Source organism: Rhineura floridana, chromosome 17 (assembly GCF_030035675.1).
Source record: "Rhineura floridana isolate rRhiFlo1 chromosome 17, rRhiFlo1.hap2, whole genome shotgun sequence".
Classification (NCBI taxonomy): Eukaryota; Metazoa; Chordata; class Lepidosauria; order Squamata; family Rhineuridae; genus Rhineura; species Rhineura floridana.
Window position 1 is genome coordinate 13420775 of NC_084496.1, and position 22663 is coordinate 13443437.

At 42.9% G+C, this 22663-nt stretch overlaps 2 protein-coding genes across 5 annotated transcripts in view; one reads left to right on the forward strand and one right to left on the reverse strand.

Moving 5' to 3' along the window:
• Positions 1-398: 398 nt before the first annotated feature.
• On the forward strand, positions 399-18344 carry LOC133371677 (uncharacterized). 3 transcript variants are annotated; one of them, XM_061599316.1, is made up of 9 exons: positions 399-550; positions 2794-2878; positions 3345-3518; positions 9855-9904; positions 11187-11298; positions 11569-11714; positions 12698-13730; positions 14931-15058; positions 16621-18344. In XM_061599316.1, exons 1-9 carry the CDS (start codon positions 486-488, stop codon positions 16655-16657), a joined length of 1830 nt encoding a protein of 609 aa, XP_061455300.1. In that variant the 5' UTR covers positions 399-485; the 3' UTR covers positions 16658-18344. The 3 variants fall into 3 exon arrangements, with proteins under 3 accessions (XP_061455300.1, XP_061455302.1, XP_061455301.1); XM_061599317.1 differs by having other exon boundaries at positions 400-505; XM_061599318.1 differs by lacking the exon at positions 16621-18344 and having other exon boundaries at positions 14936-15028.
• The window catches only part of TMC7 (transmembrane channel like 7), a 28541-nt gene continuing 24220 nt past the window's right edge, over positions 18343-22663 (reverse strand). For both annotated transcript variants that reach the window (XM_061599313.1, XM_061599314.1), the window contains exons 14-16: positions 21959-22114; positions 21084-21162; positions 18343-19998 (exon numbers count right to left, since the gene is read on the reverse strand). In XM_061599313.1, coding sequence (XP_061455297.1) covers positions 19939-19998; positions 21084-21162; positions 21959-22114 — 295 coding nt within the window. In that variant the 3' untranslated portion in view covers positions 18343-19938. The remainder of the gene's footprint in view (positions 19999-21083; positions 21163-21958; positions 22115-22663) is intronic.

Below are 22663 nucleotides of genomic sequence, written 5' to 3' on the forward strand. Positions count from 1 at the left end.
TTACAAAGGGGGATGTGTTTCGGGTTTCTTTATAAAACTTTTTTCTTCTGCGGAGGGCGGGGGGAGAGGAAGTAACTACTCAAACTGGGGTGGCCTAAGCCCCCGGACATTTTGTTGTCTGACGGGGTACAACGCGCGAACAAACACACGCGCGCACACACACCAGTCAAGGCGCTTACTAGGGCTGGTCAAAGTACTTGGAAATCAAACTCTATCCCAGCCTGGCAATAACAGGTTCTCCTACCAGGGCTCTTTCTGTACACAAAGCGGGCATCTCTCTCTCTATATATTTAGTATCTCTATGTTCCTCTCATTCTCCTGTTGGCTAGTTTGGCCCTCGCCCCCTTTCGAGAGTTTTCCTTTCGCTATTGGAGGAAATGCTCGTCAATCCCCTGCGAGGCGCGTCCTCCAGCGGTTGTCATGGCGACCATATAACGCGGACCTGGGTGGAGACGAGCGCAAACCCGACTTGGTCGGTAGAAGCGATGGCGGGAGTGACGGGCGGGTCAGTGTCCGCGTGGGGACTCGCTCGCTCGGTGGCCCACAGGCTGTAAGGACTCGGGGAGAGTACATTAGTGGCTGGGGAAACGGGGTTAGAAATGTAATCACTCACTGATAAATATTGATTTTAAACTATTGTTAATTTATTAATATGTATTAATTAACGTAATGATAATTATATTATTTATTATTTTATTTAATATATCTATATAACACTTAATACGCAAGACAGTGCCTAACCGACTTACAGAATAACAAGTATAATATATGTAATGATGAAAGTGAGAAATTGCACTATAATACGGCACCGTGTTAAACAAATGGCAGTGCAATTTAATAAAACAGTACAACCCTAAACGAACAAAAAACCCAAACATACCAGTACCTAGTGGTTATTGGTTATTTTATTAATGCTAACAAATTAGTAACCATTGGTTAATATAATTAGTGATAATAATTATTAATATTATTAATTTAAAAGCAACCATTAACAATCCATGTCTACTCAGAGAACCATTTTGTCCAATAGGGCTTACTCTCAGGGAACTCAGAATAGGATTGCACCCTTAATTATAGGTTTAAAATAATTAACAAGTAAATGGTACAGTAATCAAAATTTCAAAATTAAATAATTAGTTAATAAATTAATGCATTATCAATATGGTCTGAGCTAGTATAAAACTGTGTTTAGAGGAGAGACTGAAAGAACTGGGCATGTTTAGCCTGGAGAAGAGAAGACTGAGGGGAGATATGAGAGCACTCTTCAAGTACATGAAAGGTTGTCACATAAAGGAGGGCCGGGATCTCTTCTCGATCGTCCCAGAGTGCAGGACACAGAATAATGGGCTCAAGTTGCAGGAAGCCAGAATTCAACTGGACATCAGGAAAAACTTCCTAACCGTTAGAGCCATATGACAATGGAACCAATTACCTAGAGAGGTAGTGGGCTGTCCAACACTGGAGGCATTCAAGAGGCATCTGGACAGCCATATGTCGGGAATGCTTTGATTTGGATTCCTGCATTGAGCAGGGGGTTGAACTCGATGGCCTTGTAGGCCCCTTCCAACTCTACTATTCTATGATTCTGTGAGTCCATTTTTTAAAAAAATTTAAAACTTTCCCATAATTTCTGTACGATATGGTCAGTAAACTGTACCAGGATACAGGAATACCCCACTATACAGACCTTCACTTAACGTACACTCACTTTTACGGATATATTCCATACTCCACCATGCCCCTGTTTACGTATCTTTGCTTCACACTTACGGACTCTTAACTGTGCATGGGGGTGGAAATAGATGCGATTGCGCCACTGCAAATCAGCTGGGAGGCGCGATTGCGATCAGCTGAGAGACACGGCAGCACAGCAGCAGAGGATTTAGCACAGGGCTTTGAGGCTACATGTGAAGGAGAGGTAAAAAAAGTTTTAAAAGATAGTGCTTCACTTTAAGGACATTTTTGGTTTACGTACTCGCTCTGGTCCCATTGAGTACGTTAATGCGAGGTATTCCTATATATAAAGTAACTATCAGCTTGCTGTTATACATTATTTTTGAGTAAGAGTATTTTTGAGTAAGTCCTCTCAAGTTTAGTGGGGCTTGCTCCTCAACAAGAGTGTCTAGATTGCAGCCCACATTTGATGCACAACATGTTTTATGCAACATTTTGCCCTATCTTCAGTTGCTAAAGTTTAGTGTAGGGATCAGTCCTGAGGATAATGGCTTTCTTCCTTTAGGGACTGCACCTTGAGATTTTACACTATTGCCTGCAGCGTCTGAGATGAAAACGGCAACTTTGGAACATCAGGTCAAACCCTGAGATCTAGCAACCCTAGTTATGTATCTACATAGCACAAAATTAAGGGGCAAGCAAGAACAGTCATTGGCTGGCAGGATGTGGCCCTATACTTTGTAAAATCTGTGCAGGATGGCCACCCCTATCCTCATTCCCCACTCCCTAGCAGGTACTTCACAGAACAGGCCTATCTACTTAGAGGTAAGTCAATGGGACTTATGCCCAGGTAAGTATGAGTAGGATTGCAGCCTTAGAGATCTGTCCTTTCCATCCCGCTCGGTAACATTTCTGCCATTATCTGAGGCCAATAAATGACCTTTCAGTTCTACTGCAGTTAGATAGGGAAGTAGAAGCATCTCAACACCCTGAGCCCTTCACAATAGCTTTGTGATTCTGAATGTTGTGATTGCACAGGGAGCAGGTTGGGTGTGTTTCTGTCCTAAAAATGATGGTGATTATGACTTACAATCAGAAAGTGTTTTTCCCCCCATTTAGAAAGTATTATGTTGATGTGCAAAGAAAAGAAGATTTGTTTGATTCATGTGGAGTCATCCATGATGAGGCAGAAAGTTTGTATTTGGTAAGCATTTGTTATTGTACGTGGGGGTTTCAAAATTGCATCTGTTGCACATAGTGGAGGCTGGTCCATTACGGCGAATGGAGCACTGCCCCACCAACCTTTTCCTGCTCTCAGCCAGAGCCCCCCCCCACCTTCCTACTAGACCCATGTTCCCCTCACAGAGCTACAATTCCCAGAGTTCCCTGGGATTGATTTTAAACCACTCTGGGGATTGTAGTTCTGTGAGGGTAGTTCCGTCTCCTAAGTTCTACAGCGCTCAGCAACCTTAACAAACTACAGTTCCCAGGGTTCTTTGGGGGAAGCCATGACTGTTTAAAGTGATATAATAAAGGGCTTTAAATGTATGGTAAACTTGTGGCCCAGTTTTGTAGGTTTGAGCCTATTAACTTTTTTAAAGAGTTTCTCAGGATGCCCTTATATGATTCTGAATAGATTTCTATGGATCTTATTTTTAATTGTTTTGCAGCATCCTGCAGTTTTGGTTGAGCAGAAGGAAAAGCGGGAGCATAACTTTGCTGATATTAAATTGGAAGCATCCCTACGTGCCTATGTAGGCAGCACTGAAGAATGTAACAGAAAAGTCCAGAAAAGCCCAGAAAAGCAAAAGGATTTGGAAAAGCTTATTAAAAAGATGGCACAAGTAATGTTAAGAATCACCCTTTTATATTCCTCTGCTTATTTTTTTATGTATATCACCTTTTTAATACATATTTCACATTTGAACCAAAGCACCCAACTAAACTGGCATGCTCGCAATATAAGTGAGTTTTCATGCTGATAAATGACTTTCTTTGTTCTATAGTTATGGGAGGAGAGCTGTCACTGAGAGCATTTTGCTTAGTTCACTTTCTCTTTGGGTCTGGTATTGTTGCATGCACCCCTGGGTAAATTTACAAATGGCCACCATATGGGGGATGGCTATCTATATCCACTCAGTGAGTGCATTTACACATAATAAGTTCAAGGTGCTGGTTTTGGTATATAGAGAGTTATACAGCAGGGGACCTGAAAAGATTGTCTCACCCCTTGTATATCCTGTCAATCACTGTGCTCTGCAGGTAAGGGCCTACTGGGGCTACCATTTTACCATTCCGTACAATATAGGAATTGGGCCTTTAGTGTTAGGTGCCTTCTCTGTTATCCTTCCTCTTCCAACATGCCTTTTAAGAGGAGAGCTATCTGCATGTGTATTGGAATTGTTTTAAAGATGTTTTTATTGTTTTATTGCTTGTTGTTTGCCGCCCTGGGCTCCTTTTGGGAGGAAGAGTGGCATATAAATTTAATAATAAATATATAATGCCAAACTGTGGTTTGACATGAATGATTCTCAAGATTGCATACTTCCTCCCTTCCCTTCTCCCATTGAATGTGGCAGCTCCCTGCCAGTCCGGTGGAGTGAGAGAGTGTTGGACTAAGATTAGGGAGATCTTGGTTCAAATCCTCACTCAGCTATGAAGCTCACTGGATGAATTTGGGCTAGCTGCTATCTGTCTCAGCTTAGCCATCTTCACAGGTTGCTACAAGGATAAAATGGGAGGAGAGAACCGTGTATGCCATCTTGAGCTTCTTGGAAGATAGGTGGGGTGGGGTGGGGGAATTAGGGCTGTCAGTTTTTATGGCCACTATCCCCCCACACACCCCCCCCAAAATTATGTAATGTCTAGGACATTCTGGGGGGGGGAAACAGACCAAAGACAAGCAGCTGGTGAGAGGATATAAAAAAACTAAAAGAGATAAAACAAATATGAATTCACTAATAGGAAAAAAACCATTGTCGTTTAAGAATCTATATTTATTTATTTTATTTATTTATTTAATTAAGCTTATATACCGCCCGACTAGCAACAGCTCTCTGGGCGGTGAACATTAAAAATACAATAAAAATAACACAAAACTGTACACAAAACTGTACAGTCTAAAATCAAAATATAATAATTTACAATTAACAGGAATTAAAATGCCTCAGAGAAGAGAAAGGTTTTAACCTGGCGCCGAAAAGATGATAGTGTCGGCGCCAGGCGCATATTTCTATCAAACTTTAAAAAGCAGGGAAATCAGGCAGCTATAGTGAATGCACCAGGGAGGCAGGAGATGACCTCCTCTCTGAGATATTGGACTGCCCTACAAATTTGTCAAAATGCAAACACAATTGGGTTGGTCTTTCATAGTCTAATTCACTTCCTGTGTAACTTGGAAAAATTTGGTAACACATGACTCTGAGCATATGGAGAGTGGTGGCAACACCTGCAATCAGCCCAGATAACAGAAAGAAGGCATGTGCTGTGCTGGGATTGTTTTAGCAGAGAGGATGCAACAATATTAAGATAGTTGATATCATTCAGATATTTACTTTAAATATGTTTGATTTACTTTGCAATTTTACTGAAGTTTCATACGGTATATTATTTTCTTTTGCTTCTGTTTCTGTAGATATGTGAAGTACAGCAGCACTTTGCATAATTTACACTAAAAAACACTCCAAAAACAATGGTGGGATGATGGCACTGGCTGTTCTGCAGAATAGTCTCCAGTGGACTTGAGGAGTGTCTCAGTTTGCACAAGATAAAATAGGGGGAGGTGAAAGAAATTCTAGCAAATTTCTTGATGTGCTTTGTTTTTAATGTACCATGCCCACCCTTCTGTGGAATAAAAATTTGTAGGCCCCAACTTTGGTCAAGACTTTGCAAGTACGAAGGGGGAGATGGGGAGAGTGACACTGAAACCTTCCAAATGTCACCCTGATGCTCTACCCTGGTAGCCTAAAATGTTTGTGTTATGATGAGAAAGCAACTTTCTTTTTGCCTCTGAAAGAAAACTATAAGAATGTACGGAAAAGTGTTGAGTCAGAGAACCTTGGGGGTGGGGCTTATGCCTGCCTGAATTTTCTCTCCAAGCAGCCGCTTGTTTCCTTTGTTTGGCTTTCCTTTAATAAAAATGCTGTAGCAGGTCTTGTTGATTCAACACAACGTGAAGTTCTGTTTTCTTGCACACTTCGTGGTGCCATGTCTTGGATTATCCATCTCTCTTGAGAACCAGCAGTCTGGACTATCCACCACTGACTCCCTGGTGCCACCCCAGGTAGGAGACCTTTTGAAATCTCTGTGGGAGCTGTCAGCGGGGGATTGCCCGTGCTGCCTGGGCCATCTCTTGTTCGGGACTGCACTATCTGACCTTTTGCTGCCAGGTCTGCTGAACTCACTATGTAAGTAGATAGTGTAAGTAAAAGAAAGAAAGAAAATGTATACATGTGTTTGAAGCCTTAACTATTTTCTCTGGGAAGAGGGATTAAAATTGAAAGCTGTGTTTGCAAATGGATCCCTGTTGCCAGTTGAGCGAGTGAGCTACATGAGCAAAATGAGCTACATGCTCTAGGGTGAAAGGAATATATAACCTCTGGCCACCTCGTGGCTCAGTGGGGGTGATTGAACTTACCCTACCCTCCTTCCCTGCCGTTGCTGTGATTTGAGTGAGTGAGCTGTGTGCTCTTGTGCGTTTTGAGTTTTCTCCTGAGGTGCAAAAGGAGGTTTGGCAGAATGACTTTCCCTCCCCATTCCTGGTGTTTCACCGATTTATGAGGCAGATCTAACAGTTGGAAAATGCATATCGTGCGGTCGTCACGCAGTCTTGCCTCTGGGGATTAGGTGTGTGTTGCTGTGACGTAGCAGACCCCATGATCAGACTGAAATTAGCTTCTCTTGAATTAAAGGAAAAACCCATATAAGCCTCTCCTGTGTGGAAAAACCCGTGTGTGAGAGAGAGAGAGGGAAAAGGGGGGTGGAGGGACCCTGCCCAAAGGAACACCAGCTTTTATATGTATAAGAATGCTGGCCATCGAAGTTTCAGATTTTGGTTGAATGGAATCTTTTAATTAGGGATAGTCCAGACTTACAGTTTCCCCTGGTGGGAACTTTTGATTTAGATAAAATTGTTCACCTCTGTGGAGCCCTTGAGTCTAGAGGCAGCAAAATACCTCAGACTCAATGGAATGCCTATTTTTGATTGGTATGAGGAAACTAGTAAGAGATGACATTAATCCCAGGTAAGGAGTCTTAAGGACTCCCAAGGAAAAAAAAATGAAGCCCAAGGAATCGAAGAAGAGACCCCAGAAGATGTTATAGATTCTTTCACTGAAATTGAAATGAAGTGTTGTCTAAATAATACTATGAGAAAGTTTTTTCTTTTCTGCTGCCTGACGGGAACAAAACAGATTTGCCTAGGTGATTTAAGAATGTAGCTGAAGGTGGGAGCATGTATAAAGGTGGATGGAGTTAGAGATCAGGGAAAGTGTTAAAAACATTCCCCATGAAGACTAGAAGGGTATTTGCAAGGCATCAGCTGGTGCAAAAGCTAGGTTTTTCTAAAGGAAAGCCCCATGTGCAAGGGGACGTTGGCAAAGGGTTGGGATACAGTATGCCATGCAGAAAGTGTGAGGAGAAGGCTGGAGAGCTAAAATTGAGGGATTACTGTACAGGAAACAAAGGTTTGGAGGGTTAAAGAATGTATTGTTGGCAAGCAAATTAATTAAAGGGAAACGGCAAGAAAACTGGTTGATTCCAACCAGTCAACCCCTTCTCCCCTTCCTCCATTCTCCGGAGGAGGCTTGAGAGTAGTAAACAATTGCAAAGTGGAGTGGTTTGAGCATAGCAGGCTGAAAACATGCATCTTGGGTAGGCCAAGTTTGTTTTTTGCAACAGCTAGAGTTACTGCTTAAGTAGCAACGTATTGTAATCGGTCTAATTGTACATCAAACTGCAGTTTCAGATTCAACTGTTAATGCACCCAAAAGGCTATCTTCATCATATGCCATTTACCAATAAAAAGGCTTTGAAATTAATAGAAATAAATTTGGCACAGATTTCTAGGATGAATAATGAGGGAAATACAGGGAAATGAGGGAATCTAGATTAGATTCTTTGTAGAATCAGGAGTAATACAGAAAAGCAAAGTAGGAAGAACACCAAAAATCATACAAAAAATGTAATTCTCCATCTTTGGAGATTCAGTCCTGATCGCAGTTGTTGCCACCACTCACCATATGCTCAGAGGCACATGTTACCAAATACTTCCAAGCTACACAGGAAATGGACTGGACTTTGAAAAACCAACTGTGTTTGCATTTTTACAGATTTGTATGTTGGGTCTCCTGCTCCCCTGGTGCATTCACTATAGCTGCCCAATTTCCCTGCTTTTTAAAGTTTGATAGAAATATGTTGGCTATAGGTATGTTCTTAAACCGCAAGGGTTTTTTTTAGCCTATTAGTGAATTTCTCTGCTTTTGAATCTGGGAGGTAAGAATTGGGATCCTGTGCAAGTTTGCTGAAAATAGATAATTTGCATGCTTATTGAGTTCAATGGGATTTACTTCCCTGCAATCATGCTTAGGATAGGTGAAATTGACCACAGGGGAGGAGGAGCCGGAGCAGGGAGGGGTTGAGGAGCGGGAGGGGAGGTAAAAGACTGGTTTGATTATTTGCATGCTGATTGAGTTCAATGGGATTTAGTCCTCTGCAACCATGGTTATGATAGGTGAAACTGACCACGGGAGCAGGAGAAGGGGGAGGGAGGGAGAGCAGGAGCAGAGAGGGGAGGAGAGTTGGAGGGGAGAGGCAGGTTTTATAATTTGCATGCTTATTGAGTTCAGTGGGATTTACTTCTGTGCAATCATGCTTAGGATAGGCAAAACTGACCCGGGGGAGGGGGAGGAGATTGGGGGGTGGGTACTGGGCAGAAGGAAAACCCCTTTCTTTTCCAAAAGGGAAAGATTGTGAACACTATCGGGCTTTTTTCAGGGTTTCCCCCACCTTTTTATTCTACAGCAGGCACATGTAGTCTCCCACCCAAATTTAAATCAAAGCTGTCTGGCCACATCCACACCAGACATTCATTCCACTTTCTATCATGGCTTCCCTCAAAGAATCCAGGGAAGAGTAGTTGTGAAGGATGCTAGGAGACCCCCTATTCCCTTCACAGAACTTCAGTCAGAGGGCCTGACTGTTAAACCACTCTGGCCACTGGAGCTCTGTCAGGGGAATAGGAGTCTCCTTCCTCTCAGCATCCTTCACAAACTACACTTCCCAGGATTCTCTGAGGGAAGCCATGACTGTCTAAAGTGGAAAAAATGTCTGGCATGGATGTGGCCCCTGATTAGCCAAGCCAAACAGCTGTTAGTCTGGTTTCTAGAACACTGACAGATGGTTCTTACTGAGCATGCCCTGTGCTATCATAGACTTCGATGTTAAATTTCTTAAATTGATTTAAAATCAGCCATGCGTTTTTTTAAACTTTTAAACTGCAGAAGATGAAGGTCAGAGTATGGGACAAGGTCAGTAATAGGATTACAGGTACTCTGTGAACATGGCTGATTTTTAATTAATTTCAACAAATTATGAGACCACTGACAGAAAAAAGTCCAACAGGGATCTGGATTTTTTCCCTTGTTTTAGACTTTGAACTCTTGCTTCTGTCTGACTGTTTTGTGTACTGCCATGAAAATAGAGAGTTGTTAAGCAAGCATTTATGAGTTCAGGACTATAAGTTTTGTAAGATTTTGTTTTGAAATGAGCTTATGGAAATCATCAGAATGGCATGGGGGGTATTTTCAATTTAACATGGTGGAATGTGAAAAATCCATGCTGGCTGTACAATAAGCTGGCTGTATAACTCTCATGGCTGTATTATGTAGTAACAAATATGATTTTAACAATAGAGCACATTTGACATTTTAATAACTAAAATGGCTGGAATAATGTTCTTGCATATCCCATTCTGATGCTAATAGAACTATTCCCTGCTGCCTAGTAATTTGAGAGTAGAGCACTTGCTCCCTAGGACTCTGCTTATTCGCTGCAGGCCTTTCTATATCTGCAAAATCCAAATTGAAATAGGCATACTAGATGGTTTTCTGGGCTCCCAAAGGAACTAGTGGTTTGACTTACATTAGACAAACTAATAATATGGTCTGCCTCTTTATTTGTAGGATTACATACCTGACAGAACAAATGAGGGCAAAGCAAAGAGTACAAAAAGGTAAAACATTGCTATCCAATTGTTGTCTAACAATCAGCAGAAACCCTTGCTCCCCCACTCACTGCTAGTACGCTGTGAAGTAGATGTATGTCTATGAGCGATATCAAAGTATGTCCTTCCTGAAATGATAGCAGTTGAGCATATGAAAGAAAACCGATTGCATTCACACACTCACCTGCCCCACTGCAGCTGACTTGTGAGGGCAGTGACAATGAGCTACTGCCAGTGGATCTGGGGATTCGCATGATCACAGCTGCTGGTTGAACAGAACAGGGACACTCTGGACACCGCCACAGTTTGTGCAAAACGGCAGCTAGTTCCTATGATCTTCTCATTCTGAGTTGACAGTAGGTGTATAATTGCAAATCCTGACTCTTTTACAGAAAGCTATTGCTCTTGTAGTCAGGCCCAACATCAGCACCCAGCACGGTTGGGTAAATGCTAGGGCGGGGGGCAGCTCTGATGCCAAGATTTTTAATTCAAATGGGGGGGAATTAAAGAGTCAGCGCTGAAAAGAGAAGCACAGGCATGGGTGGCTTGCAGTAGCCCCCATCATTCCCACTCCATGCCTACTGTGGGCCCCACTGCAAATGTAGCCATGCTACTTTGGGGGCCATAGGTGTTTTGGGGGAAATAAGAGGCAGCCACTGTAGGGCTGTCCAGCCTGGGTCTGTTCCTTTCAGTACCAAGACACTGCTACTGTGGCCAGCTGGGTGCTTGCGTACCCATAGTGGGGGTGGCACTGAACAGTGATGAGCTGCATACACAAACTCTGCAGCTTTGCCATCATAATTATGCTGCCCCCAACATGGGTGCATCAAGGGCAGGACCATCATATTTAAGCCAGTGGCACCAGGCAAGGGCCGTAGTTCAGTAGTATGCATTGCATGCAGAAGGCCCCAGGTTCAATCACCAGCATCTCCAGCTAGGGCTGGGAGGGAGCCCTGTCTCAAAGGTTGGTGAGCCACTGCTAGTCAATGTAGAAAATACTCAGCTAGATGGACCAACGATCTGATTCAGTAGAAGGCAGCTTCCTATGTCCCTATCGGAGAGTTTGCACACACGAGGGCTCATCGCTCCGTTCATCATCGCTCCCCAGCCACCATTTGTAGGCAGATGATTAGCCAGCGACTCCAGCAGTGAGGTTGAGAATGTGACCCACAGCTCTGTTCAGCACAGCCGCCATCGTCATAGCCAGGCACCCTACCCATCTGCCTGGGGGCTCCAAAACTGGCCCTGCTTGTAAAAACCTGCCTTTTGTTTGACCTTTGTCTTTCGTTAGGCAAAAACAACTGCAGAACACCCCCGCCAATCTACACATTGCTGCTTCCTCATGTATGTTGCCGGAAGTACAGAGACTCGTTTCATCGGCTTCCAAGCTAATTGTGGCTGCTGTATGTATCAAGTCATCCTCTTTCACTCATTCATGAAATTGCTGAGCATTTCCCCTAAAATCTGTCACTGCTTCTTCACGTCTTGCCCATACAGTAAGAAATTGGCTACTTCTTGCATTCTGACAATCGTATTGGCCAACAATATTTCCGCCATCTTCTTATTTCTAGAGTTAAGAGTGGGCAGCTTTTGTGAACACATCACTCTGTCGCACTCGACTGACAAAGGATTTCTTTCTCAAGAATTTCTGTTGATTTTCTCTCCCTCCCCAGACTTCTGATGTCTCTCCAAGAAAAATGGGAACAACTCAAGGTGTTTCATCTCCAGAGAGAAAAGATGCAAAAAGCGTTCAGAGTTTGGATAGTGGCAGCAAGCGATGTCTTTCCACCACACATTCCCATAAAGACGAAGCACAAAGGTATGAAAGCTTGATAACATGTTGGCGTTTTTAAAGAAATCTTCTCCCCAATTTGCGTATAGTCAAACCATTTCACATGTCCCACAATCTTTTCTGTCCTTCTGGGATTCCATCTTCTTCTTTTCCTTGCTTTGTGTCTTTCAGAAAACTATTCCTGATTTCCTTTCCTTGCACCCTTGCAGCTGGTGGATCAGTTTTCTCTGGGCGCCTGGTGCCCTGGCATCTTCTTTTGACAGTGGACAAGCCATCCCTGGGATTGTTAGGGTTTTCCATCCAGGTGATACGATGAAGGGATCCTGTGAGTTTATTACCAGATACTGTATTTGCTCTGTTCTCTTAGGTTAGGATGCTAGATTTCTCTCTAACTCCAATGAAGCTCTTGGCTCAACTTCAGGCAAAGCAAGCGTCTCATTTCATGTGTGTGGTTGACCTTCTTCTAGTGCTGGGACTGAACACCGGGGTCATTGCTGGCGATGCCATTGGAGCTGATGAAGTGGGGGCACTGTGGCATCATCTTGTGTGTGTAGTGATATAGGGGTGTGTGGTGAGAGAGGTGAGGTGCCCTTCCCATAAATTCTGCTGCCTGTGTGTATGTGTGTGTAGAATGTGGGTGTCATTGCTGTCACAATCCCTGATTGGTTGGGCTGTGGGAGTGTTTCTAGAAAGGCTGAGGACACGCCTGACATTTTTACTTCATTTGTTTATTTATTTATTACATATCCCACGTTCCCTCCAAGGAACTCAAGGTGGCATACAAACACAGTTCTTCCTCTCCTGATTTTATCGTCACAATAACCCTGTGAGGTAGGTTAGACTGAGAGACAATGACCAGCCCAAGGTCACCCGGGGAGTTTCATGGCTGAGTGGTTTGGGATGTCGCTCTAATCTTCTGATTTTTTCCCCCCGTTGCTTCTCAAGAAGTCCTTCTTAAAAAAAAAAGCTGATGGGATTTTAAAATGTTTTCATTTTCTGCTGTCTTTCAGGACCAAACAAAATCAAGAGAGAAAACATTTGAAAGTTAAAAAGAGATCATCTGACATTTCGAAGACTTCTAGTAGCTCAAAGTCGAAATCGAAGAGGCTTCTTTTGAGAACGCTTCCTAAATCTGTTGATATAAGCTCAGTGGACAGAATGTCTATAGCTCCATATTCGCAAACTGGACAAAATGAAGCATTTAAGAAAGGTATACTTAGAGCCTCTTTAGCAATATCTGAACACCAAGATGCACAGCCAAATGCTCAATGGAAGAACTTCTCACTCTCTCAGCAAAATGAGAATTCTGCTGACCATTCCCATAAAACGTTTAAAATCAAAAGGGAAGAGTCATCTCTCAGACCCACTGAAACAATTCCAAACATAAAGAACTGTCCGTCGAGCAAGTTTTTTGGGAGACAGCCGATCCTGAGCTCCAGGAGTAATCAAGAAAGTCACTCAGAAAATTGCAGCCAGCATAACTTAAGAGGCCCTGAAGATGCAACTCAATCAACTGTCCCTGCCAATAAATCCACTGGGATTGGGGCTTGTCTTCAAGAGGATCAGAACAACGGCTGTATTCCTGTGGTCAAGCATGGATCATCTTTTCTGTACCAGGTTTGCCAGGAAATGGATCAAGACATATCACTGAGTATGACTAGGAACGGGTCTATGACTGTAGATGAAAATGAGGGAAACCAAAATAAACATCTTTTCACCCAGCTATTTTCTTCAAGTGAAGAAGGGGGCAGTGATGTTGAGGATTCTCCCGGTAAAGCGCAGATGCAGGACCTTCCTTTAGGAGAGTCCTGTGATGAGCAAATGATGCATATTCTACCAGTGACACCAGGTGCTTGCAGATGTTCAGAACTACCCAGTTGCTGTGTGTGTGAAGCTTCTGAAGAGCAACATCCAGGATCCCCTGTTATAACCGCAGCTATTTTAGAAGGACTGGAAAGTGAGCAATCAGAAGAGGAATTCACCATTTCATCTGCCTCTAGCAGCTTCAGTGCCAGATCATTAACCAGCCTACATGAACAGATGGTATGGCATTTGAAGTTCTGCGTTTAATGACATCTTCACTGCTTTTGGGATGAGGCATCTTGTTCCAGCTCTGAACTTCTCAGTAAAATTGGAAGCTACAGAATTAGGCCAAACACATCTTTTAAAATTGGGAAGAGCAGTCATGATTTATTGGCGTGGCACAGCCTCAGCTGCCCACTGTGCCTCTTACTTGTGCAGTAGCTCCTTCTTCTCTAGTTTTCTCAGTCTTTTGAGCCACACCTGAGAAAATGTAGTGAGAGGCAGTGCCGCCTTTCGGTTTGAGAGGGTTCTTGAGAAAGGGTCTTCTGATGGGTCCTCTCCTACTCTGGGGAGGTTTCCTGGTGGCAGATGGCAGCAGCACTGCAGTCATCATCAGGCAGATCAGATCCCTCATATAAATTTCCCACAGTGCGCTAGAGTGATGCTTCTTCAGGGAGGTCTTGCTCAGGATGGTCAGAAGGCGCGTACATAGAGAAATTCATCTCCACCGTAGGTTACTTGTCATACTGGACTTCTGAGGCACAGAGTCTCTGCATGCCACAGAAGCAGTGTATCTTCTCAGAAGCCCAGCATGATTATAAATAATACTTTTTGTCAGATGGACGGAATGGGATACTTGTGGCCCTCCAGATGTCAATGGACTACAACCCCCATTTGTCTTTGACACTTGGGCTATGCTGGCTGGGGCAGATGGAAGTTGAAGTCCAGCAACGTCTAGAGGGCACCATGTTGGCAACCCCATGTTGACGTAAGAGGTGGACACCACAAGCAGTAGATCTAATTATGGTGATCTATAATGGACGCTGATGCAAACAGCTACCTGTTGTAACTTTATGCAATCTAAGTAGACACTGTTCCCATTAAATCATCTCTCCTGTGCTAAATATATGTTTGTCAACCTTTTATTTATAGCACTGGAATGGTGCACACTGTTTATTGTGCAAATTCACCCAAGCTGTCCATTTTTAAAAGATTATACCTCCACTATAACTTTTTACAGAACTGCATGCGCATATTTAAACATCTGGCTTTCATTGATAGATCTTGGGGTTCTTGTAAACTGCAAAGTAGATCCAGCAGTCCTGAAGTCTGGCATAGAAAAACTCCTCTGTAGGAGTCCAAATTGGGGCTAATTTAGCATTTCCAGCAGAAATATACATATCATCTTAGTATGTTATCTACATGTCCATTTCGCCCTAGAGCAGCAACACTAAGGAGGAAGATGCTGACTCCAGCATAGATGTTCTCGTTCAGAAAGTTCTGAAGATGATGCCAGAAGAGAAGACCATGCAGCAAGAGATGTTCTGTCAACATAGTAAAAATCCAAGGTATAAAAACTTCCTTAATTCTGTTTACAAATAACTTTGCATTTTTACGAATTTAATACTCCAGATGCTTCTAAGATGAGAGTGCTGCATCATCACAGTGCCACAGGGTAGTTCAGCCATAGAAATTGTGCCCAGGGATCAGATCCCCCACCCCCAGGGACACATTGACTGGCATCAGTCTGGAGGGGGCCTTGTGTGTTTATGGATGTCTGTGTGGGGCTCCCTCTGTGGGTATGTGAACCCTGGAGCAGGTTCCCGTGGAGGAGGCGCTATGCATGGAGGCTCCCTTAAGACAGATGCAAATCGCACATGGCCAGTATGCATGTCAACATTTGGGCAGGTGTGGGGAACCTTTGGCCCTCCAACTGCGGCTGAAGTACAACTCCCATCAGTCCCAGCAAGCATGGCCATTGGCCAGGGATGATGGAAGCTGTCGCTCTGCCACATCTGGAGGGACAAAAGTTCCCCACATCTGATCTAAGGACAGATTCACAGCAGCCCTTTTTTGTGTTTGGAGCCCACTGACGATCTGCTCTCTGCCTCCCTCCCCCCACAGATTTCTGCCAATTCATGCCCTCTCTATAGCTTTCAGAAGCAGCAATGGGGAAGGGAGAAACCCAAGCATGGATACTGAAAGCTCTCCTTCCAATACAGGGGGTTTGAGAAGGTGGAGTCTGCTGAACACACTAGCATCTGGGGAGGGGCTGGAGGCTGCAGACACACTCTTCCACACTCATTAAGTATAAATGGCTGATGAATCAGTAGCCTTTTTCTACCACGAGGTTTGACCACTCAGATAAGGTAGCAAAGGAGAGGAAACAATGACTGAATCCTGCATATCTCAGAAAGCATCTCATCCCCAATGCTGTTAAGGTTGGCTGAAAGCACACCTTGTTCACATCATCTGTGTAGTAAATCCACATTTCCCCAAGAATGCAGAAAAGTGTGAAGTACCTGCCCCACCCTTACAGACAACCCTCCCCCCTGGGATGTTTGCAAAAGCCCAGCCTTCAGAATTCTGGAACTCATGGGACAAGTTTCTTGCTTGGGCTTACTTCAGATGCATGTGCTTGTTTGAGAGTGCTTGAATAGCTGGGTCTTAAAACTATGTGGTGGTTATTTGGATGGGTTTTCATTTGGCCAGAGTGGAATACCTTTTGGGCTTTTAAAATAGTTGTGATCTCTGCAAACTTTAGGGGTGCATGGGAATATCAAACTATACCCACCCATCCCTTTTTCTTTTTTACTGGGCAGAGATCATATGGGAAGAGGAGGGGTTCAAAGGTTTTTTTTAAAAAAAGTCTTCCTTGTAAAGGGTAGTGAAGTTGTTCTTGTGTGTCTCACTGCTGAAGATTTTACTTATCTCCATGTGCTCTAACATTCCTTGTTGGGATGGAAAGTCTGCAAAGCAAAGGAACTACTTGATCAAGTTTGTTTGTTTGTGCAAGGATTCTTTCCCTTGTACACTTGAGAGCAATTTTATATCTGAGCCACATCATAGCCTTGCCAAGTCCTTTTCTCCCTTTCTAAAGCCGTTTTGCAATGTGCTTCACCCCCTCCAGTTCTCCAGCTGAGAAGAGACATGGATCATGGAACTGAGGGTATCTGCGCCGGGCAAATAGTCTATTTCTCTCATTTCCCCCAGTCAGTTTAATCCAGATCCCTAACCCTGAAACAGAACCACATACAATTGTTGGCCTATCTCTTTCTTCCTGGGTTAAAGCTATGATAACCACTGCTTTTATACTCTGCTTTGCACTTGTTTAATACAGTATTTGTCATTTTTATGGAAATTAAGTCATTCCATTAAGATCTAAGAAATGCATTTTCCCTGTATTTCTTTCAAATTTCAGTGATGTCTGCCCAATGCTAGAAGCTTATGCTTGTGTCAGGTACAAAAAAGAGGGCTTGTTTTTATTTTTGTAATGTTGAAAGTTGATAAAAAAATCACAATGATAAAGCTGCTTCCACCTTAGAAATCGTCTTAAAAGATTGTGGTTAGCTGTCTTTTGAATAGAATCTGCCTGTGCTGCCCATAGACTTGAAATCTGTGAGCCTAAGCTCTGATTTTTAAAAAAGCTTAACCCCTAATGTGAGAGCTCTTGAAATGTTTTGTCATTTTCAGAAGAGCCCTGCTGAATCCAAAGAAAGGTCTGTGTACTCCAGCATCCTGCTTCCCAGTGACCAGCCTCTACTGTCCATGGCTGGGAATTGCAGGTGGGAAGAGGGCTCTTATGCTCAGGCCCTGCTTGCGGGCTTCCCACTGGGACATCCAGCCGGCCACTGTGAGAACAGGATGTTGGACTAGATGGCCCTTTGGCCTGATCCAGCAGGCTCTTCTTAGATCTCTGGGGAGGACTGCAAGCAGGACATGAGCACAATAGCCTTCTCCCACCACTGTTCTCCAGTAACTTGCATTCAGAGGGTTCATCTATACCTCTGTATACTCTGTAATGTAAGCCCCTCGTGCCTCCATTAATTCACCCTCATCCATATGTTCTCCTCCAATCGCTGCCTTCCACCCCTTTCCCCTCCCATGACCTGGAGCTTCCAGTACCAACTGTACACCGAAAAGGGGACTGCCAAGGAGGGATGCCGGTTGCTTTGTCTCACTTCCTGCTTCTGTCGGTTCCCACAGGCTCCCTCACCCCCTCCCATCTGCTCTGAACCAATCAGCCACACAACAAGACGAGAAGGAGGGAGGGAGAGTTTGTAAACAAAAAAGGGTACATCTACAAGAATGGATGAGCAAAATGTTTGATTTGAGTACAAAGTAAGTGCAAACCAATCAGGTTTGGACTACTAGTGGACAATTCCAATGAGGAAAATGTGGGTTTTAGTATGGTCTGAATGCTTCTGTACCTGGGCAGGTTGCAGATTAGTGTCAATAGTTTTTAGACATGACATTCTCCTTCATGAATTGGCCTAATCCCCCTTTAAAGCCATCTAAATTGGTGGCTGCCACCATATCTTATAGTAGCAAATTCTGTTGTTCAGCCAGGCATTCTGTGAAGTACTTCCTTTTGTGGGCCCAAATCTTCCACCACTCTCAGAGATGAAGACAAAATGGCTGAATACATAACTCCTTACAGCTGTCCCTTTGAAAGCAGACTTAAGTGTTTAACTATGGTTGGATTGTGCCCTGTGGTTTGCAAATATGCTTTCTGGTTATCTCATGATTTTTAAGTATTTTTAACATTATGCTCTAGCTTGGTAGCCCTTGAGTAATAGATTCTGTCAGAGCTGAAGAATGTAGCCAAAGATAAATAAAAGGAAACTTTCCATAAAGCATCCAGTGTATTTATTAGCATTAATACATATATTACCATTTATATAGAAATAATTGTGTGTGTGTGTGTTAAGAACCACTTGAGTTAAATGTGTCAGGTGCTACAATATTAATGCTTACACAGAGTAGAAGTGGAAGAAGAAAATATTGTTCCCTAATAAGGCCCCCAGTTACCAAAGTTCTGGTTTTAATTGGAGCACAGTAAATTAACACCATCTAAGGATCTGGCTGTTACTTGATGGGCAACCTTACTGCACTATGCTTCTATAACTTGAAAAGCCAAGTTTCCTGAGGATTCTGAGTACACAGTTACAAAGCTTCTAAAATAGAGGTACTCACACTGGGTAGGAAACCTACCTCAACACTTCCCTCTCCCATCCCCAACTCAGCAAATCCTTTGTTTCACCCTAGTGTCTTAAACATCTACACATATCCAGTTTAAAGCATAATGCTGTCAGTATTTACATGTCTTCTACAGCTTATATTTGCACCCAGTGAAGAGAGGAGTGGGGAACCTGTGGCCTTCCACGTGTTAGATTCTAACTCCTATCAGCCCCAGTAGTCCAACAATAGCTAGAGGGCCACAACTTCCCCATCCCTGGACTTAAGTTGTTTCTATGAAAGGCCTAGAACCACATGAGCATATTTGAGTCACGGAGGCACCTATTGTCTTCCATCAAAGCTATCTACTATGCATAATCTAACTAACTGGCGGAGTGATATTGTCTGGTTTATACTGTGAGCCACTGATTGAAGGCAGGCACTCAATCCTTTCCACAAGGATGTACAGAAGATCAACCAAGCCTCTCCACCAAAGCAGCACAGAACTAGGACTATATTCCTCTGCATATCATGTGGCTGATTCAACACAGGACCAGATTGGGTACTGTCATTAGAAATAGAGTTATTATTATGTGTTATTAAGTAAAATTGGCAAATAGAAGTTTTTACAAAAGGAATGATATAGTTAACACTGAAAACCTTTTACAAAGAGCTTCCAGACCCAAGAAAGGTTATGTGTAACAAATCGCATAAGACAGTTCACAACAAAGTTCTTAGTGAAGAATTATTTTGTTTTACAACACTCTTGGAAGACATGAAGGCTTAAACTGTAAACAATGAAAATTAAGGTACATCACAAAGATCCCTACTATAGTAGAGATTTTGTGCAGAATTAAGTCATTTAATTCTGCAAAAACAGAAAAAATACAGAAATCCTGTAAAAATTGGACACATGCTCAATGAAAAGCATAACAGAGCAACTTAAGAAATGGTTCCCCAAGTTGATCAACAACTTGTTTAGGCATGCCAGCCAACAGAAATAATGCCAACAGAAATAAAACAGAGTATACCAAGGCTGTATACAATGGGGACACCATACATGAACAATGCCTAAGCAATAACACCCATATCTGTGAGCTGAACTAGTCGAATCCAGTCTACAACGATCAGGTCCCAAGTTACTTGCTCAAGGTTAAGGTTCTGCAGATTTCTTCTGTTTTAGTGTCCTTTAAGCAGTAGGTGCAAACAGAAATGACTCCAAATGCAGCAGCCATTAAAAGGCAACTCAGCTCTGAACGCAACCGTCTCCTCAGCTAAGTCTATGAGCTTCAGTCAGTTTCCTGATCAGGAAGAGTTTGTCACGACTCTCCTAAGGCAGTAATTAGGGAAAAATACAGTAAGCAGAATATATACGCTTCTATAAAATAAAAGTGCAAGACCATATCAGACAAAACCTAAGCAGCAAACCTGTGATTCTCCAGACATTGCTGGATTACAGTCCCCATCTTCTCTGGCCATTGACCATGCTAGCTAGACCCAATGGGAGTTGAAGTCCAACAACTGGTTCCCTCCCTTAATCTAGCAAAGGCAAACTGATCAAATAGCAGTTACTTCAGAATCCAGTAACGCATACAAATATTTTCATTAAAAAAAAACATACCTGTAGGCACCAGCTCTTGACTCGTGTCCTAGTCAGAGGTGGTGACCACAGGTTCTTCAAGCAAACTGGCAGAAACCTCTGGGCAACATCCTCCCAGGGCTCCGTTGATGAGGCCAACCAACCATCTTCCACTTCCTATAAAAATCCTCTTCAGGTTGCTACTCCTCAGTGCAGGCCAAACTTCCCACCTGCAGCTTTTGCACAATACAACTCTCCCTGCCTTGCTGAACCATAATGAATGTGTTCAGATACTCCATAATAATGTCACAGTCTAAGCCTTGGACTTTAAGGGATGCAGGTTACCTTTGTGGCTCTCTGTGCAGCCCAAAAACATATTCCTAGCCATTTAGGTTAAAGAGAAAACAGTATAAAGCATTTTGAAGATGCAGAAAAAGTATTTTAAAAACCCTGCGAACTCATGCCACGTTTATTATTGGATAATTTCAGGGCCTAGTATCGTTCTATTGAACATGATCTTCCAGTATTTTTGCGCAGAGTATAGGCCACAAGTTACAAATCACTCATCAAACACTGTTCAGTAAATTACACAATGCAATGGCTTTGGTTCACATCCCATTGTGAATATTTTGTCCAAAGCTGGAATTATTAATACAACATCCATCATATTTTGTCAGCTTGCTCATACGATCATACCTGTGCATACAACAAGTATCTAACAGGCTTAAAAAACACAGTGCAGCTCATCACACATTAGACTGGTAGGATAGCTGTAGATGTAGAATTAGGGGTTTGGGGGGGGAGGAGATGAAGAATAGATGCCACTGGCAACTTACCATGATTAATTGTTCTCTGAGTTGATTAACAACCCGTTTATGTGCTCCAGCCAATGCAATGAAATAAAACATAATAAGGCTGTAAAAGCAATAAGGAAAACACACACTTTAGAGCAGCTTAATACGGATGCAGGCCCACCCTTGTAAAACACTATCCAGAAGATTCATACAAAATAATAGTGAGGACTCCTAAAATTATAAAGATAAGCCAAGCTACTAAATGCAGGAACAACTTTATCAGACAGACCAAGAGCCAAACAAGCCCAGTAATCTGTCTCCGATAGTAGCCAGAGTTCCTGATGTTCAGAGAAGCAGGCATAGTCATACAAATACAGAGCAATAATTGAGTGCTCTGGTTTTTATCTACCATTTTCAACAATCTAATCTGAAAAACAACATTACTGATGTTTAGGGACAATTTTTAACTGTGACTATAATTTTTGAATGTTTTAACTGTTTTTAGAATGCTTTTTTAGTTATTCCGTTTTTGTTGATTGATTGCTCCTTTGGGGGGGAAGGCAGAGATATAAATTCAGTCATCATCTTAATAACTAGCCATTGACTTCTTTTGTGCATTTAACACAGGAAGCTGCCTTATATCAGCTCAAGCTCTTTGCCCATCTAGACCAGAGCAGTCTATTCTCTTAACAAAGACATCAGTTACTCCACAAAGTTGTTTCTAACTAGTGAAAGCCTTCAATGTACATAGTAGACAAGTTTGCACTATACGTAGCAGTACTTTTTAAAAATAAATCTGGTACATTTACACTGAACATGATTCACAAGCAGCGCACTGGGAACATTCTTCTATTGACATCGGGCAACACTGAAGAGTAATGTGAAAAGAGGCCCAGGCCAGCCTGGCAGCTGCTCACCAGACAGCCATAAAGAAAGGTACTGCAAATGCTTCCGATACAATGCTATTCAGGATGTTCCGCAATACGACGGGGAAATGATGAGCTGTATGTTCAATGACGTCCCATGAACGGTTAAAATTCATAAAAGGCCCACACGCTTTAGAGGGGGGGATGCTGTTAGAAGGGGAAGAGAGAAAATACACAAAATAAATGGTACCAAACTTGCACACCAGCGTCTTCCCCCACATCAACCTGCCTGTACACCAAGATCTTCCACAGGGGCCCTACTCCAGTGCCCCCTTATAGCAGGAACAGCCCTTCAGATGATGGGTAACCAGACCCTCTGGCAACTGGGAGGAGAGGTCCTTTTTGGTTGAGATACTCTGCTTGTGAAACTTTCCTCCCAGGTAGGCTACTACGATACCCATATAAATTGTCTGTTAAGCACCAGCAAAGATCTTTTTGTTTTTCTAGGCTTTCAGTCTCCAAATTTTTTCATTCTTATTAGTTCCACTGTGAAATAAGTCGTCATCACAACTTATAATACTGGACATGTGCACATAAGTAGTTTTGGACAGACCCAGGATGGAGTGCTGAGTCCACTTCCCTCCCAGCTGCAGACACTGTGTGTTTTCCTGGGGTATGAGTCCATTATGTGGGCAGTTAGCGCCACCTAGCATGCGAAGGCAGGAAATGTTCGATGAGGCCACTCCAGTCCATTTC